The 14,594-nt window shown below is 43.0% G+C and overlaps 1 protein-coding gene across 1 annotated transcript in view; it reads right to left on the bottom strand.

The window, feature by feature from the left end:
* Positions 1 to 1,909, bottom strand: part of pde5ab (phosphodiesterase 5A, cGMP-specific, b) — a 92,326-nt gene extending 90,417 nt beyond the window's left edge. The window contains exon 1 of the mRNA XM_055229182.1: positions 1,877 to 1,909. Within this exon, the coding sequence (XP_055085157.1) occupies positions 1,877 to 1,881 (5 nt within the window). The 5' untranslated portion in view covers positions 1,882 to 1,909. The remainder of the gene's footprint in view (positions 1 to 1,876) is intronic.
* Positions 1,910 to 14,594: the final 12,685 nt, after the last annotated feature.

The raw sequence follows: 14,594 nt of genomic DNA, 5'->3' as shown, positions 1-14,594 counted from the left end.
CTACAAAAACACAAGATAGATAGGTTTAGTATCTACATTTCAAGCAAAGCAATTACATTTCCATGGAGACAAGCAGGTGACAGGCCATCCGCCAGAAAAGTTACAGTGGTAAAAATCATTTAAGTTACCTGAAGCATTACATTTGTTAGGATAAGTTTAGATTTTCTTGTTAAATCTGCCTAAATATGGAAAAAAATAATATGTGTTGTATCTGTGTCAAAGAAGAGAAAAAAAAAAATCTACATGCCATATTTGAATGCCACAGACCCAATTGCAAAGCAAGTTCAGGTAAAGAATGCTGCAGCCTACTGTTCCAACAATGAATTGCAATCAGTCCACAATATCAAGTATAAAATTAATATACAGGATCACATTAAATAATGGGATATAATATGAACAGATTATAATGAATATGGCAAGAAACATTTAAAAACATTAAAAACAAATAAATCTAATACAAATTCTGTAGCCTATATAATATGACATAAGATAAGATATCATGTAATATAATAAAATCAACCCACTTCCAAAACATCATTGCTGCTAATGCAGCTAACTGCTTCTTAGGACATTTCCACTTTACAGCCATGTAAAATGTACAAATAAGGCCTTATATAGTCAGAAGCAACTAATCTCCAGGATTAGGTAGCAACCAGCTAGCACTGATAAGCCGCTAAGTGCAAGATAAGTGCAAAAATGCTAAGAATGTACTGGGAAAATGTGGTAAAAATACTAAATGATGCAAAATATGGTTCAAAAGGTTCAAACTGACCAGTCAACCAATCACGAATGCCCGTTTCTTTCATGGCAGCCAATCCATAAAGGTCATCAGAGGTCAAAGGTGAGGTTTCTTAAAATGTGGGTCATGGGCAAAATGCTGGATAAGACTCAATCCATCCAAGTCCTTAAGCCGACTGTGGGTGGCACTGTACTGACATTGTCTTTTAAGAGATCTTGTGTGATTGTTTATGCTAGCTTCTGTGGGCGTGAAAAAATATCCTCTACAAAGCCACGCTAAAGCTGCGGAGATAAAGAGAGGGGCGGTCGCAGGGCTGAATACTGACGGTACTTGGTAATACAAAAAAATGTACTATGTAACATTTAGGTTGGAGGTCCACCATGTGCCTGTCTGTGCTTGAAAATATGCATTCTTACTGTAAGCAGAGTCTCCTTTCCGCACCTCTGACCTGTAATTTGGCCTGGCGATATCACCTGCTTGTTCCCAATGAGAGAGAAGTTTAATGTCACACTGTTAAATATTCCAGAGAAAGCAACAACATCTCTATGGAAACAACCAGGTGACAGACTCTCCACCAAAAAGTTACATAGTGCACCTTTAAATAGTCAGAAATCAGAAAGTGTATAAATTATGTTACCAAGCAATATAGAGAGCAGAAGCAGGAGACATATAAACTGACTAAATGTTGGAAATTATGCTATTGCGTTTTTTTCTTGTCATAGAAAAAATCGCATAGAAAAACATTCCTCAGTAGCTATTCGCTTGTTGCCATGTCTCTGTAAACATTTATAAGCAGAGAAAGTGAAAGTGGGCCCAATACCCACACAACAAACATTATAAATGGCCATTTTCTGTAGTTTTTGAAAAAGAAAACACTTGATATTCATGCAATCGCAGGCAAAACTTTCTGGAGCCTACTGGTCATGCGTGGTATAACACTTTCACATCTTCTAAAGCACTGCTCTTTCTGCTTGCTCCATTACTGTCATTTATAGACTAGCCTGAAAGCACTCAGAGAATCACTTACTCTTGAAAAAAAATAAACTGTTTACGTGTCATATGAGAATCATGCAATAACTTGTCTTTTAGCTGCGGTTTTAGCTTAAACTTTATCCAAAACACAAAGTTTTTTCTTACCCCATTGTGGTGCGCCGTGCTCTTGCCTCTGTCTCAAACCACAACACGCATGGATGGGGGCTTTCCCTCCTTTCTCTCTCAATCTCTCTTCCTCCCTCTCTCTTTCTCTCTCTCTCTGCTCTCTGGGGCTTTCACAGGGCAGCCCTTTTTAGGAACTGGAGTGATATCAAACAAGTGTGGAGGAAAGGGAGGCAGCACAACATAACATCAGAAGACAAGATATGACAATAATAGTTTATATATATATCTCCATATACTCCAATACTCTGATGATACAGACTGTACTCTCAGCAAACACACAAACCACACATGAGCAAGGTTGTTGCAGTGTCTTGCCTAAGGACACAACAACAGTATAAATTGCAGACTTAAGGTTTGTAGACTCAGCTAAGATATGTTTAGTTTCTTTTATACCTTTTTTCTATACATACACCTATACATGCGTTTGGTTCATGGCGCACATGCAATTTATATTTTGTTGTCATTAACATTTATTTTTAATTAATGAATCGAAAATGAACAGAATACCACTCAAAACAGCTGAAGAAAGACTCATCACAAATTTACACAACGCCACATATCAACAACACCCAGAAACGCCGCCAACTTTTCTGGGCCAAAGCTCACCTGTGATGGAGTGACGCAAAGTGGAAAAGTGTGCTGTGGTCTGACAAGTCCACATTTCAAATTGTTTTTGCAAATCATGGATGTCGTGTGTTGCAGGCCAATGAGGAAAAGGACCATCTGGTTTGTTATCAGCACAAAGTTGAAAAGCATCTGTGATGGTATGGGGTGTGTTCGTGCCCATGTCATGGGTAACTTGCACATCTTTGAAGGCACCATTAATGGTGAAAGGTACATACAGGTTTTGGAGCAACATATGCTGCCATCCAAGCAACGTATTTTCAGGGACATCCCTGTTTATTTCAGCAAGACAATGCCAAGCCACATTCTGCATGTGTTACAACAGCGTGGCTTCGTATTAAAAGAGTGCAGGCACAAGACTGGTCTCCCCGCAGTCCAGACCTGTCTCCCATTGAAAATGTGTGTTTTTCTGTTTTTTTTTTTAAAGTTTTACACAGTGTCCCAATTTCATTGGAATTGGGGTTGTACTACAATAAGGGACTATCACTAAATAAGACAGTACATTTTTCAGTGATGTAATGTGCATTTACTAAGCGAACATGTTGTGCTGGACCACAAAGATGTTATTTACAAGAACAGTTTTGAGTCACCCCTGACAAAGATCTGACCTGTAACTTGACCTGGAGGCATCACCTGCTTGTCTCCATGAAGATAGATAATGCCACACTGATAATGCTGACGGACAATGCCACACACATAACACCACTAGAGGCTATCTATGTTACTGCTGGCTGACAGTGTGCCAGCTCTGACCTGACAAAAGAACACAGCACCATGAACACCTGTCTGAGTTGCCTACTCTCAATGTGGACGAGCAACAACTTTACTCTGAGCTCCAAGATTCACACTGCTTGTAGCTATGCAGGCATCATGCTCACTTTACTTACTTAATAATCAATACTGACTGAGCAGAAACCAAATGGTAAGGTTAAGTGCTTTTTTTTAACAGAAAACATCAAATGATTACAGAATGAGAACATGTAAAAAATTGAAGTTCTAATTGTTCACTCCAGAAATTTCATGAGCAGTGTTTTTATTTTTGCTTTCTTTTTCTTCATATTCATCTGCCATTTTCTTCATTTCTTGCTCTGTGAAGATCTTGGTGTCCTCCAAGAAGGTTTTCAGATCCTCCACAAACTCAGCCACATACGGATACTCCTGCTCTATGCCGTACTCGTGCACCATCGCATCCATTAGCTCCACCAGTTTCAGACCTTGGTCCAGGATTTTATAAGTGAATTCATGATTTGACCAGTATCTCTGCAGTAAAAGAACTAAATGTGTGATATTGTTTTAACAGTGAAAGAAGTACATGGAGAAGAGGTCTTACCATAGACAGGTCATTCTTGTCCACTTCCAGGGTCACCACTTCTTTTTTAATCTGGGCCTATTACAAACATATCACTGAGTCATTGATTCTTCTGTTATGCTAGTCCGAGTGCGCCATTAGCATTATGTCATCATGAGAATCATCATGAGGATTAACCATCATGAATCACTTTTAATTCAATGTCCAATTAATGTTTTAATGAATTCAGTGTTTAAATGCCAACAAAACCATTCACAATTTAAATTTCTAACACACTAAACATGGAATAAAATGACACTTTTGTCATAAACACCTATGTATCTATTTTGCATTCAATTATTTATATATATATATATATATATATATATATATATATATATATATATATATATATATATACACACACACACACACACACACACACACACCCCTACACCCCCCCACACACACACATATATATATATATATATATACATTACATTATCAATACAGCAAAAACATTATTCTTTATGAAATTAATGAGAAATACGAAATAAAATCGAAATCACTCTTCATGACATGAAGTGCTCAGAGGTAGGACTGTATATTTACCGCTATCTCCGGTTTCAAGCCAGCACAGGTGAGGCTGAGCAGGCACAGCAGAGCCACAGAGATCTGGAGATGGGACATGACTGCAGCTGTGAGGAAGGTTCTACTGCTCAAACACAAGATCAGCTGTTCTTTATACTCTCAGGTGTACAGGCTGCCCTCACTGCACAGGTAAGTCCCTTTTGTTTTCAGTTTCCATTTCTGTCAATAAAACAAATCTAATTAAAGAAAAAAAACTCCTTACCAAGTCGGTCTGACCAGTCTGCTCAAAAGAAACACCCATTTATCAGAAATGGCCAAGTGTAAAGAAACGAAAACCTAAAGCTACTTAAAAATAAAATATGTGTTTGTAATAAGGGTTAGTAATTGGTTACTCTTACTACTAAAAGTCTGCTTGTGACAAAATGATTTGAACATTTCTGTTATTTCTATTATTTATTTGGAACCAAACCCCCCCTTGTCAAAGTCTGATCTCTTCTGATCTCAGAAGTTAAGCAAGGCCCGGTGTGGTTAGTACTTGGATGGAAGATTGCTGGGAATACCCAGTGCCAAAGTAGGGTGCCAGTGGCAAAAATCTCCTTGGCAAGACAATTCACTCACATTGTCTAGTATGAATGTCGTGTGTGTGTTGATGGTGGTTAGAGATTGGCGTAGACTGACAACCTCGCTAATCCCCCAGGGCAGCTGTGGCTATAATAGTATCTTACCACCACCAAATGTGGAATGAATAAAAAATGCACAAAATTATTAAGTGACTTTGCAAGCCTGGAAAAGCATGTTTTGTTATTATTTAGACTATTTATTTTGTTTATTCGAATAGGGATAGATATACAAACATTAAGCAGCCCGATGCATCATAGTGCCTATACCCAGAGACAATTAGCAAGTACTCTTAGTTGAGTGTTATTATTTCTTGGATCACAATTTTGTACTTCTGGAAAAATACTATGTATTAATTGCTCTCTGTTATGTGCTCACTCGTGTATGATTTGTACCACTTCTGACAGTTACTCACTTACAGTCAAATGTTGTTGTTTTTTTCCACAGTTAGACAAATGCTAACCTAGACTGTCCTGGAAAAGTCCTGTAGCACAGCTTTAGTTAATGAGTCCATGATGGATCTGTGCAAACTTCAGAACAGTTCCCATGCAAGAAGGACTCACTATGAGACCAGAAGTGGGCCACTCACACAAATATTTATGTGTCTGTATCAAGCAGTTGCCTGGGTTCTATTGGAGTTGACCCTGTGATAAACAACTACATGAACATAAGCACTGTACTGGGCACAGCTAGGTAGAGTTGATTTTACCACTTATGGGTCATTTCCCAAATATTTTTCAATCCCATTTGTCATACAGTGGGGGTTACAATTGAGAGTTATGAAAGATTTTCCTGATTTAACTCTAAGTGAGTGATTGTAAATAAAGAAGCTCTGGAACTTTTAACCCATGACTCCAGAGGGACAAATAACTCTCACAGAGTTACTATGGTAACCACCCCCTCTGAGAGAGAGCACATGCACAAAGGGGCGTGGACGTACTAAAAAAATGGAATTGGGTGTACAAACATTGTTATGTGATTATGTACATTAATCGACTCATTTGTGTGTTTACAATGTGATTTATTTCAGGAAATAATAATTAGGGTGGAATATGGAGGTGTTTTATTGTTCATATAAGTGCAGTACATTGGGAGAAGATTTGATCTCTCTGTGATACACCTGGTTTAGTGAGTACAATCATATTATTACAATAACAACATCACTTTAAATCTATTGTTTGATTATATCAATCTTTTTGGAGATTCCCAATATCTACATGAATAGTAATAAGGACTGAGCATATGTTTAGCAATGCTTTTACCCAGATTTAACTGTATGAAGTACAGTCTTGCTTTCACTGAACATTGATGGACATATCTGTTATTTTAAAAGGCTATGGCAGCGATGTTACTTCCCTACTCTTACTTTTACTTCTCCATCTTCTTCCACAAACATCAAGACGACCAAGGAAGATGGTCAAGATTAGCTCAGCCTAAGCAGTCGATCTTCTCTTCAAATTTGACAAAGTGGGTAAGTTTTTATCATTTGTGTAACCAAGCAGAGGTGTTTATGTTTAGCTATTGATATCAGACTCAACGTTACCTTTGATACAGTTAAGTGAAATGGGTGTGTGTGTGTTACCCTCTTCCCACGGGTTGTCTTTTTTTTTTTTTGTGCTAAAAAAATACCCTGAAAAAACATGCATTCTCATTGTGGGTTGGGGCGCCCCTCCACAGATCTATAATCTGCAAAATGGCCTTTGTTCCATCAAATGATTATCTCCATTGAGAAACAATGGTCTAGAAAAATCCTGTGCGTTTGTTTCAGGCCCAGATCAACAGATGTGAATGCGCTGAATAAGGAGAAGCTGGACCTCACTAAGGTAGGAGCCCTGCTCTAAGTGAGCTAATTTTACTGCAAAGTTTAACATTAACACAAATATTGTACTTTGTTCAGGCACAGATATTTGTCCAGCCATGACTTCACTTCTAAAGTCCTGGACCAAGGTCTGACGGAGCAAATGAATGAGAGATATAGATGATGTAAAAATCTTCAGGGCTGCAAACTGGGACATAGAGAAAAGGGTGACACAGCCCAGCCACTGTGCTCAAAATAAATTCTGGGTCTATTATTGCAATTGCACTTTACTGCAGTTATATTTTTTTTATTTGAAGTGTGAATTTTATAAAAACAAAAAAACACCCACTCTGGAAAGTGTCTGCAATTTACATTACAGTTTATATTAAAAATAAAGTGTCATAATAGGACAGGGGGTCTTGGGGGAAACGTTAAACAAAATCTATGCAAATTCCTACATTCTAGAACCCTTTAAAGGTATATTAACTAATACTTTGTAGTGCAAATATGGTTATGTTTTTACTCCCCAGTAAAAAACAAACACTGTTATAACCATAAATGTGCTCCTCACTAGAGAATCATTCTCAATTGTCTCCATGACCAGCTGCCCTAAACGTGGTTGCGACACCAAGTATACTGTCCCTGAAAAAGGCCAGTTGTACATGCTTACAGGAGGTGCTTTATTGATGCAGGGGTTTGGCACTGTGGACACGTTGTGTCTTTACCATTCCATTGCTGTGTAGGTTTTGAGGTGATGGCAGGAGGTCGAATGTTGCACTTAGTGTGAGGCTTAACTGTGGACCTTCACCTTAAATAATGTAATTGTCATGATGCCTGCATTGTCTATCTCCCTGTGTGCTCTCCCCCTCCCCTACCTGCCTGAATCCGGAGCTGGGCGGAGTTCCTACTCCTCCCGTACACACCTGGAGCGCATTAGCACAATCATCACCACCTGCTGTCTAGTATATGAGGGCTCGGCAGATGACACTCGGAGCCAGACCGTCCGCGTGTAAATGTGAATGTTCTAGTTCAAGTTTGTATCCCGTTACCTGCCTACTCGTGTCTTACTGGATTTTGCTGTTTCCCAGATTCCTGCTCCCTCGCTCGCTCCTGCTCCTGACCCTGCCCTCCAGCTCCGGTACAGTCCACCCCTCGTCTTCGCCTCCTGTCCTGTCCTGGTCTCCGGCCTGCTTCTCGTCTCCTGCCATGGTCCTCGCTCTCTGGATTACTCCTGCCCGGTTCCCCCTGGTCTCATCTCTGGTCCTGCCTCGCTCTGTCCCTGGCTGTCTCCGTGTCTGCTCCGGACTACCCCCGCCTGGCTTGCTCTGTTCCTGAGTCCAATCCTGTCCTCATCTGGTCCTGGTGTTCCCCGTTTTCGCTCAACTCTCCGCACGCCTGGTTCGCCTCCCGTGTGTTTAATGAACTATTGACTCATATTATTTCACAAACTGTTAATAAACACTGTAAAATTGCCCCGAGTCTGCATTCCTTGGTCCGCTCCTGTACCTGCCGTTACGACAGAACGGTCTGGCCTAAACATGGACCAAGTGGACTCGGGCCCAGACCAGTCACTACGACAAGCGTGTTCCCACCAGGGTGTGATTATTGGACAACATGAACAATCCATCTGGACCTTGTTGGATTTTAATCAGACTTTAACTCAACAAGTGGCCCAGCTTACCAATCAAGTTGCCGTGCTGCTCGCTGCCCCATCTGCTGCATCTGGAGCGCCGCCGCATGAGAGGCACGGACCCGGAGCCATATTCAGGTCAGCTCAGCCTCTGCCGGGGGTTTTTGTTCCAATGCATGTTCCTGTTCCAGCAGTGCCCCACTCGTTTTAATTCAGAGGCCTCCAAGATCCGTTACATTTGCGGATTACTCCGGGGAAGGGCTCTCCAGTGGGCAGAGGCATGATTGGCAAACACACCGATAGACAATATGAACTTTAATGACTTTATTTCCGCCTCCAAACTGGTTTTTGATCACCCGCACTATCAGGCCAATGCTGCGTCCCGGCTGCTGAGTCTTGACCAGGGGTCCCGGACGGTGGTGGACTACACCATCAAGTTCTGGACGCATGGCGCGGAAGTGGACTGGATGGTTCGTGCCGCCTTTTTACGGGGGTTTAACGAGCAAATGAAGGACGAATTGGTGTCTCGCGACGAACCCCCTGACTTACGCGCCCTTATCACTCTGACCCACCGGATTGACAACCGGCTGCGAGCGCGCCAGAGAGTCCGGCCACCAACCCGACTGGAGCCGCGCGCCACCCCGCCTCTCCCCGAGGAGCCTATGCAAGTGGACCGGACGCTCCTATCGGCCGAGGAACGTCGACGGAGGCACCGCTTGGCTGGAGCGTGCCTCTATTGCAGCGAGCACGGACATTTCGTGGCCACCTGCCCTGCTCGGCCAAAAGGGGGCACCCACCAGTAGCACTGGGAGTACTGGTGGGTGATGCCGGCATCCCAGAGAACAATAATAGACTGAAGCTCAACGCCAACCTGTGTGTTCGTTCAGAGACTTTACCTGTTTTAGCGCTCGTGGATTCCGGAGCAGAAAGGGATTTTATCAATGCCCAATTAGTGGAGCAGCTCGGTGTCAAACTGGAGTCCTTGGAACGCCCCCTTAGCGCCCAGGCGCTAATGGACGTTTCCTGGCCCACGTTACGCACATTACGGAGCCCGTCACGGTGGTCTTGTCCGGCAACCACTGTGAAACCCGATGTTTCCATGTACTTTCCTCCTCTGCCTCCACTTTGGTTTTGGGCTACCCCTGGCTGTGCATGCATAACCCCGTCTTTGATTGGGACCGGGGTAGAGTTTCTGGATGGAGCTCCAAGTGCCACGCCCAGTGTCTTCGGTCCGCCATGTCCCCCGCGGGAAGGGCCGGTTCCATCCCCGGTTCCTCTTCGGACATCCCGAACCTGTCTGCAGTCCCGGCTGAGTATCATGACCTCGGGGAGGTCTTTAGCAAGGACAGAGCACTTTCCCTACCCCCGCACTGCCCTTATGACTGTGCTATCGACCTCCTGCTGAGTGCTCCCTTACCCTCCAGTCGTTTGTATAACCTGTCCAAGCCCGAGCGAGAGTCTATGGAAGACTACATCCGTGATTCCCTGGCTGCCGGCATCATCCGCCCGTCTTCGTCTCCGGTGGGTGCGGGGTTCTTTTTCGTATCCAAGAAAGACAAGTCCTTGCGCCCTTGCATTGATTACCAGGGCCTGAACAACATCACGATAAAGAACAAATACCCGTTACCTCTACTTGACTCCGCCTTCACTCCTCTCCATGGGGCCACCATTTTCTCTAAGCTTGACCTACGGAATGCTTACCATTTGGTGCGCATAAAGGAAGGCGACGAGTGGAAGGCGGCTTTTAAGACCCCCCTTGGCCACTTCGAATACTTGGTCATGCCCTTTGGCCTTACCAATGCCCCAGCAGTATTCCAGGCTCTTATAAATGATGACCTGCGTGACTTTCTAAACCGCTTTGTCTTTGTCTTGATCTATTCTCGGTACCTCCAGGAACACCGCCTCCATGTACGCCAGGTCCTCCAGCGCCTCCTGGAGAACAAGATGTTCGCTAAGGCTGAAAAGTGCGAATTCCACGCTGAGGAGGTCAGTTTTCTGGGGTTCATAGTGGGGCGGGGTCAGGTGAAGGCAGACCCGGAGAAGGTCCAGCAGCCGCGGAGTGGCCAGTTCCTTCCAATCGCAAACAGCTCCAGAGATTCATCGGCTTTGCCAACTTCTACAGACGGTTCATACGGGATTTTAGCTGGGTAATATCACCACTCACTAAACTGACCTCTCCTTCTCTCCAGTTCTCCTGGTCACCTGAGGCGCACTCGGCCTTCAACCGGCTTAAGAAAATGTTTACGTCTGCCCCCATCCTTCGCCAGCCCGACCCTTCGTGCCATTTCGTGGTGGAGGTAGATGCGTCCGACACAGGAGTGGGGGCCGTGTTGTCCCAAAGATTTGACCCCCATAACCACCTCTGCCCCTGCGCCTTCTTCTCACATCGGTTGTCCCTGGCCGAGGCCAACTATGATGTGGGGGACCGGGAACTCCTCGCCGTGAAGCTCGCCCTGGAGGAGTGGCGCCACTGGCTAGAGGGGGCGGAACAACTGTTTGTGGTGTGGACGGACCACAAAAATTTGGAATATATGCAGTCTGCCAAACGGCTCAGCTCACGTCAGGCACGCTGGTCCCTATTTTTCAGCCGTTTCAACTTCATTCTCACCTACCGTCCCGGATCACAGAATGTCAAGCCTGACGCCCTTTCCTGCCAGTTCACCCTGGAGGACGGCCCCTCTCCAACCGAAACCATCATCCCTCCTTCCTGTGTGGTGGCGGCGGTGAGTTGGGAGATCGAGGACACGATCCAGACCCAGGTAACGGCCCACCCGGTAAACTTTTTGTCCCTGACTCTGTCCGTTCCCAGGTGCTTGAGTGGGTTCATAAGTCCAAGTTTGCCTGCCATCCCGATATGAGTCGGACTCTCTCCCTGCTGAAGCGACACTTCTGGTGGCCTACTATGGACACAGACACCCGGACCCCGGCATACCTACCTGGCCAGGAAGTGTGGCTGTCATCAAAGACCATCCCGTTAAAGACCGACTCCCGCAAGTTGTCTCCCCATTTCCTTGGACCTTTTAAAATGAAGAAGGTCATAAACCCGGCTGCGGTGCAGCTCCAATTACCCCCGTCTCTCCGGATCTACCCGACATTCCACGTTTCCCAAGTTAAGCCTGTCCGGACCAGTGACTTGTACTTCCTTTTGCAGTTCTCTCTCTCTATCTCTCTCTATCTCTCACACAATCAAAATCATATTTTTTTTAAGTTCTGTGACTCAGTTTTCAAACATACAAACATTTATAATATTTGTTATGTATTTATTAACGGTAGCATTTCCATTTATTTTCACTTGGCCATTTCTGATAAATAGGTGTTTTATGTCAGCAGACTGGTCAGATCAACTTGGTAAATTGGTTTTAGACATGACTATGTTTTCAGTTGACAGAGATAGAAGCTTTTGTCACAAGCAGCCTCACAATAGTAAGAGTAAACAAAACTTACTCAAATGGTGCCCAACTTCTCAAATTCACATTGCATTACCACAAAAACTTATTAAAAACACACATTTTATTTTTAAGAAGCTTTAGGTTTTCGTTTCTTTGCACTTGGTCATTTCTGATAAATGGGTGTTTTCTTTTGAGCAGACTGGTCAGACCGACTTGGTAAATAGTTTTTTCTTTAATTAGATTTGTTTTATTGACAGAAATGGAAACTGAAAACAAAAGGGACTTACCTGTGCAGTGAGGGTGGCCTGTACACCAGAGTATAAAGAACAGCTGATCTTGTGTTTGAGCAGTAGAACCTTCCTCACAGCTGCAGTCATGTCCCATCTCCAGATCTCTGTGGTTCTGCTGTGCCTGCTCAGCCTCACCTGTGCTGCCATGGACCCAAGGAGCATAGTAAGTAATAAAAATGTTATATCAGTATGTAATGATGCCTATACTGTGTAGACATGTATCTAAACAAATCTATCTTGCATTTATTCAGTTTTATTGCTTTTTTATTACTAAAAAAAATACCCTGAAAAAACATGCATTCCTCCACAGAACTATAACCTGCAACACCGCCTTTGCGTCAAATCCTTATCTCTATGCATACAGAAATTTTATACCATACTGTGGAACATTTCAGGCAAAGCTATAAGATCTTCATGGAGAAAAGCACGTGGCAGGTCCTGCTCCAGAAAGGTTACATAAAACACCTTTAAGCAAATACTAGAATCGCAGAAGACTCCGTGCACCACCAGACGGAGCTACTGTAACACCAGGCGCACATGTACCACAGTTTGAGAAACAATGGTTTAGAAAAATACTATGTGTTTGTTTCAGGCTCAGATCAACAAAGATGTGAATGAGCTGAAGAAGGAGAAGCAGGACCTGGCTAAGGTAGGAGCCCTGCTCTAAACAAGCTACTTTTGCTGCAAAATTGAATAATAACACAAATACTGTACTTTTACCGCAGAGATATTTGTCCAGTCGTGACTTCATTTCTAAAGTCCTGGACCAGGGTCTGAAGCTGGTGGGGCTAATGGATGGGATGGTGCATGAGTACGGCATAGAACAGGAGTATCCGTCTGTGACTGAGTTTGTGGAGGATCTGAAGACCTTCTTGGAGGACACCAAGATCTTCACAGAGCAAGAAATGAAGAAAATGGTGGATGAATATGGAGAAAAAGAAAACAAAATAACAGCACTGCTCATGAAATTTCTGGAGTGAATAGTGAAACTGAAAACAAAAGGGACTTACCTGGGCTGTGAGGGCGGCCTGTACACCTGAATATATAAAGAACAGCTGACCTCATATTTGAGCAGTAGAACCTTCCTCACAGCTGCAGTCACGTCCCTCCTCCAGTGGCTCTGCTCTGCCTGCTCAGATTTGCCACTGTTCTCATCCTATCATTATTGATTTGGCTGTTACAAAAATGCTGTGCCATTAAAATAAAGCATTTTACTTTACAGTTTGGTTTCTGTGTCTTCAATATTGATCATGAAGTGACCATAGATTCCTGACACAAAAAATAAAGTTTGACTTACCAAAGTTATTTTACATCAAGATAACCTAGAGGTAAATTGATTTTTGGGGAATATATAGTGGCGGTTGGGTAGATCTTTGTATCTCAATGCTAATGCTAACTCAGGAGCCTGCTGAATATTAAAATAATGGCACAAACTATCTAAATTATCTACACATATAATGTAATCAAGATTATTTAATTTTGTTCTTTTGTTATTTGATTTTTACATGTTTAATAAAAGTCAGCATTAGCATTAGCATTGAGACACAAAGACCCACCTTTCTAAACACAGTGACATCCTCCCACAGCCCTCTATCCACTGCAAGATCATAAGAACAAAAATGACTGTGATACCTGCTCTGCTGGACCAGAACTAGCCTGATGCCATTGTGCACAGAGCCAAATGCGATGTTCTCCACCTCCCTTGTGCTAACTGGCTGTGGTCAATGGATCTGTCACAGAGAAAGAGCTTGGAGAAGAGCCGCTGCTCCTCCACATTTAGAGAAGGCAGCTCAGGCAGTTGTTCAGGAGTTCAGAAATTGGAACGACTAGTCTCTCGGCTCTCTTTTGGGTCCTCCTGGAGGATGATGGAGAAAGTGACCTGACCTGTCCCTGGACAAGTGGAAGAAGAGGTGTGGGAAAATGCCAGTATCCTATGAGTTTATTTCTACTATTGATTTATCAAGCATTTACTGCCACACGTTTGTCAGAAAGTCCAGTGTCTAAACAATAAGGAAGAAATGTGGAACAGAAGGTAAACTCATAAAGGTGCACGATGTAAACTTTTCTGAAGGATACGCCACCTGCTTGTATACACAGAGTTGTTTTTGCTTTCCCTAAATTATGTTCCACAGTATGGCATTATCTAACAGTATTATGGGTATGGACTTAACTATGGAGACAAATAGGCAATACCATCACACCAAATTGGAGTGACCCTGATCACAGTGAGAATGTAGTGACATGTCTTATAGGCTTACATGGTTTTGCCTGATGGTAGGGGAAGCTTACACCCCCTACTGTCTGACGTCTTTTCCAGGACTGCATCTTATGTGTGTGCTAAGGTGTATGCTCCCTCCCAAACAAGAAATACATATATATATATATATATATATATATATATATATATATATATATATATATATATATATATATATATATATATATATATATATATATATATATATATAT

The sequence above is a fragment of the Periophthalmus magnuspinnatus genome, chromosome 18 (genome assembly GCF_009829125.3).
Source record: "Periophthalmus magnuspinnatus isolate fPerMag1 chromosome 18, fPerMag1.2.pri, whole genome shotgun sequence".
NCBI lineage: Eukaryota > Metazoa > Chordata > Actinopteri > Gobiiformes > Gobiidae > Periophthalmus > Periophthalmus magnuspinnatus.
The sequence above is the reverse complement of the archived record's forward strand: the minus strand, read 5'-3'. Positions and strand labels throughout refer to the sequence as shown.